The following is a 4,921-nucleotide window of genomic DNA, read 5'->3' as shown; positions in this document are numbered from 1 at the left end:
ACAGTCGCCCTGATTTTATTTAAACTATAGCACACTTCCTGTTTAAGTTTTGATGCTTTTATTTTGAAAGGATAATTTCCTGTTTGACAACTTGATTCCAACACCTTTGCTTCTTTACCGCCATTTCTTGAAATCCCTCAACTCACGCAATAGTCTGAAAGATCTTTATTCTGTCAAACTTGGAACAGCAGTCTGCAGTAACACAACCAAACAATAACAAAGCGCACATGAATAATTAACATCGTAATATTAAAAGAACACCGCAAAGATGATTAAGTCATATTATAATGCAGGCTGATTTTTTATTATTTTTTTAAAGGCAAACAGAGCGATAAGAAAATTTAATCACTGTTAAACATATTAGTTTCTGATCCGGGTAACCGCTGACTGAACAGATAAAGATATAAGTTGATAATTATCAGTAACGTGCCACTGGAAATTGTAGGTTTTTTATTTTTTTGCTTTTGTTGCTTCAAAATATATGAAAACATACGAGTATAACATACAATATTTGGGAATCATATTCTCATTCAGTCAATAAAAACAAAAAATTTAACTTGAGCCTGTTAAAAGTGATTGTTTACTTCAAGTATATGCGTTTGATCATGGTATAATGTAAAGCTGCTTCCTTGTGACGAATGTCAGTGCATCCGCATGTCAAATTCTGTTACTTCATCGGAAAATGCCATCAAAGACAAATAATGTAAAGATAATACTAAATCATACACGACTCTTTTTATGTGTGTGTGAACGAATATACAAAAATGGGGTTTGGAAATTAATTAAAACAGTTATTCATGTTAATAATTTTTTTAGAACATTGAAGAAGAAACCCCCGGGAAGATAAATAGTGTTAGGCCATTTGCCTTTCCAAGTGTATTGTCTAAACTTTTGGAAAGTTGGAAGTTGGAAAGACTTTAAGAGTGTATAAAAACAACCAATCAATTTTGTTTTAAATGTAAACTCAATACTGATTTATGTATTTACTCACTGAAGGAAACTTAGTAAATATAAGATGCAGAGCATATGACATGGATTTAAAGCTTTTGACAGATTGAACCACTATATGTTTTTTATTAAACTACAGAATAGAGTGGTCCCTGCATATTTAATCAGAACTTTACATTATTGGTATTCTCATCAGTTTATGTGAATTAAGTGAGATTCGGGGGTTTCTGAACCTCTGATTCCCACTTTGGAGGTTCTCCTGACTTTTTTAATGATTGTCTGTTGAACCCTAGTTCAACAGACAATTTGTAAGACTGGGCAACCATCTTGTAAATCTTGTAAATCATTTAATGTACGCAGATGATGTGGTCCTCTTGTCTCCCTACAGTGTACCATATGTACAAATGAGGGTAAAGTGTTTCTTTTTCTGACTTAATGCACCTCCTTGAACACGGCTTACCTGTAGTGTAAGCTACAATGAAGAAACTGCAAAATCTTATCAGGATGCTTTCAGAATCCTGATTTCCAAGATGGACATCTGCACAAATGTTTGTCAAAAGCAACATTCAAACTTTTCATACCTTGCAGAGGAACTTCATGTATACATTTATGTGCTGCTTGGCTGTATCAAATAACTTAATTAGAACTCTGTCAACTGCAATATAGGGATATACCTCAAGCTTTTTAAAATATTGAAAGAATTGTTTATGTACTTTGTGATGGACATGTTTTTTTTTTAACTTGATTTGTTTTATTTTATTTTTTCTAAATGGTGTGGACCATTTTTTGTCTCAAAATAAAGACTGTCTACGTCTGTTGTGGAGATGTTGACACCCCGATGCCCCATGAAGCTGTTTTATAATGAAGTATAATTCACCTTTTGTTTACTTGTGTAGAACATTAAAAATAATTTTAGGACAAGTCATTTTCATCTGATCCAGCTTCAGGTTTCAGTTCTGTTTGAGGTGAATTCAGGAATATTGAGACATCAGCTTATTCAGAACAGGATAGATAAAAATACATTTGTTTTTTATATATGGCACACCCGGGTGAATTTCACTCAGTATCTGTATCTTAGAGACTTTTTGTTATTTTTGGAAGCCAGGACACATAATACTTTCAACTTAATAATGGAAGTGGAATTTAAAGATATGTATTCAAAAATAATTTCTTTCGCATAGAATTTAGTCACGTTAATGTTGTTTATGAATTAAAATGGGTTTAATTTTTACACAGCATAAATAAAATTAGAAGTAACAAGTGAAGGAGGTGCGTGTTGACATTTTTTTGTTGGAGATCAGCGTAAAGATGCATTTCCGCCGCCTACTGGATTGGATTGGGAACAGCGGCTTTGCTGTGAGCGTGACCATCTGGAAAATAAGGAGGGGGAATTCATGTAATTATTTGTTTATCCGTTGCAAATCCACAATGATCACTGATTATATTTACTTTCTTTGAGAAATAATTATCAGTTTTTATTATCAGGATAATTTTGTATTAGTTGTTAGAAAAATTAAAAAATATTAAAACAAAGACCACCCCTCGCTGTCAGAAAATGGTATGATCCAGTCAACTCAAATGCCCTCAACTATTAACCGTTGTGTAGCAGTTATTCAGGTTACGCCGAAGGTTTCCTTGTCCTGAAAATTTACTCATTTCTAGATTTCTACTTCGTCCTTGAACGTCCATAAAATAAAGAAAAATGGTAAGAATATTTCAGTTTTTCCCATTTTGATTTTTCTCAGAAAGGAAAAGCAGTCGAAAACTGATTTTAACTCTCCCAATTTGCGCGCTAATTTGAGCAGACATTGGATTTTTATTATCCAGGGTTTTGTGGGCAGAAATTTTCAACCCAGTAGTAGATGTAAATTCATTTAAAAATTTCCTGAATTATATTTTATTATTATCATAAGCAGTGAATATGACTCAAACTAACCGCTAACTTGGTTGCAGTTGGTCGTTGGTTGACAGTTAGCCTAACGGTTGTTGTACTTTGGCGCGCATTTAGTATTTGTTTGAAATGTCTTCCCTTTAGGACAAGTTGATGCTTTGGGTTATACTTCTCACTCCCCACCAAAACAAACACAAGCAAAAAAAAAAAAACAAAAAACATTTTTAGCAGAAACTGATCCATCTGTTCCTTTTTTTAATTTGCTGGTCTTCGGTTATCTGAGAGAAATTAACACAACTGATAAACGGTCCATTCATCTTTCTGTTAAAGGCAAACGTTTGGTTCCCACTAACGGGCAGTTTAGATTTCCCACTCTTTCACAGAAAGCTTTTTGACACAGCTCTTAATATTTGAAGTATAAAACTATAAACGGTTCATCAAATGTTTTATATCAGACTGATTTTATTAGGTTAGGTTGACTCACCAAATAATTATTTATTGATGAGTCCTTTTCTGTATTGATTCAGTTAGCTTCATAATGGTTTTGTTTCCCACAGATGACATGTTTTATCTGTGTCCCAGATTAAAATGAATCTTTTCTTCCTGTCCAGCGTGAGTGTATTTCCATCCATATTGGTCAGGCTGGAGTCCAGATTGGCAATGCCTGCTGGGAGCTGTATTGCCTGGAACATGGCATCCAGCCTGACGGTCTGATGCCGAGTGACAAGACCGCAGGAAGAGGAGATGACTCCTTCAACACCTTCTTCAGTGAGACCGGCTCTGGAAAGCATGTTCCCCGGGCCGTGTATGTGGACCTGGAGCCTACTGTCATTGGTAAGTCTCACCACTTGCTGGAGAGCAGTGAATGAAGCAGTTGACATCAAGGATTTGAATATGTGTTTATTAAAGTTTATTTAATGTGTGACTATTTGTTTTCCACCCCTCCATAGATGAGGTGCGCACTGGGACATACCACCAGCTATTCCACCCTGAGCAGCTGATCAGTGGTAAGGAGGACGCTGCCAACAATTACGCTCGTGGGCACTACACCATCGGAAAGGAGATCATCGATCCTGTTTTGGACAGGATTCGCAAACTGGTAAGATCATGGAATGAAGTAAATTTCAAATCATCTGGAAAGACAAAAGTAAATTTGTGTGACATGTGGATTCTGTCGGTCCTCCTCTGTCTTCAGGCTGACCAGTGTAATGGTCTTCAGGGTTTCCTGGTTTTCCACAGTTTTGGTGGAGGCACTGGCTCTGGTTTCACCTCCCTGCTGATGGAGCGCCTGTCTGTCGACTACGGCAAGAAATCCAAGCTGGAGTTCTCCGTCTACCCGGCCCCACAGGTGTCCACAGCCGTGGTGGAGCCTTACAACTCTATCCTGACCACCCACACCACCCTGGAGCACTCAGACTGTGCCTTCATGGTGGACAATGAGGCCATCTACGATATCTGCTGTCGGAACCTGGACATTGAGCGCCCCACCTACACCAACCTGAACAGACTGATGAGTCAGATCGTGTCCTCCATCACGGCTTCTCTTCGTTTCGACGGGGCGCTCAACGTGGATCTGACCGAGTTCCAGACCAACTTGGTGCCTTATCCACGTATCCACTTCCCTCTGGTCACCTATGCTCCTGTCATCTCTGCTGAGAAGGCTTACCACGAGCAGCTGACCGTGGCTGAAATCACCAACGCTTGCTTTGAGCCAGCCAATCAGATGGTGAAATGCGACCCTCGCCACGGCAAGTACATGGCCTGCTGCCTTTTGTACCGTGGAGATGTGGTGCCCAAAGACGTCAATGCTGCTATTGCCAACATCAAAACCAAGCGCACCATCCAGTTTGTGGACTGGTGCCCCACTGGTTTCAAGGTGGGCATCAACTACCAGCCTCCCACTGTGGTTCCTGGTGGAGACATGGCCAAGGTCCAGAGGGCTGTGTGCATGTTGAGCAACACCACAGCCATTGCAGAGGCCTGGGCTCGGCTCGACCACAAGTTTGATCTGATGTACGCCAAGCGTGCCTTCGTTCATTGGTATGTGGGTGAGGGCATGGAGGAGGGAGAGTTCTCCGAGGC

The 4,921-nt window shown here is 39.0% G+C and overlaps 2 protein-coding genes across 2 annotated transcripts in view; both read left to right on the top strand.

The window, feature by feature from the left end:
* The window catches only part of LOC103143874 (tubulin alpha-1C chain-like), a 2,836-nt gene extending 2,823 nt beyond the window's left edge, over positions 1–13 (top strand). Inside the window, exon 5 of the mRNA XM_007560582.2 lies at positions 5–13. Coding sequence (XP_007560644.1) covers positions 5–13 — 9 coding nt within the window. The remainder of the gene's footprint in view (positions 1–4) is intronic.
* Positions 14–2,635: 2,622 nt separating this feature from the next.
* The window catches only part of LOC103143873 (tubulin alpha-1C chain-like), a 2,732-nt gene continuing 446 nt past the window's right edge, over positions 2,636–4,921 (top strand). The window contains exons 1-4 of the mRNA XM_007560581.2: positions 2,636–2,653; positions 3,451–3,673; positions 3,790–3,938; positions 4,035–4,919. Coding sequence (XP_007560643.1) covers positions 2,651–2,653; positions 3,451–3,673; positions 3,790–3,938; positions 4,035–4,919 — 1,260 coding nt within the window. The 5' untranslated portion in view covers positions 2,636–2,650. The remainder of the gene's footprint in view (positions 2,654–3,450; positions 3,674–3,789; positions 3,939–4,034; positions 4,920–4,921) is intronic.

The sequence above is a fragment of the Poecilia formosa genome, unplaced genomic scaffold, assembly GCF_000485575.1.
Source record: "Poecilia formosa unplaced genomic scaffold, Poecilia_formosa-5.1.2 Scaffold116, whole genome shotgun sequence".
NCBI lineage: Eukaryota > Metazoa > Chordata > Actinopteri > Cyprinodontiformes > Poeciliidae > Poecilia > Poecilia formosa.
Note: the sequence above shows the minus strand (reverse complement) of the source record. Positions and strands in the feature narration are given on the sequence as shown.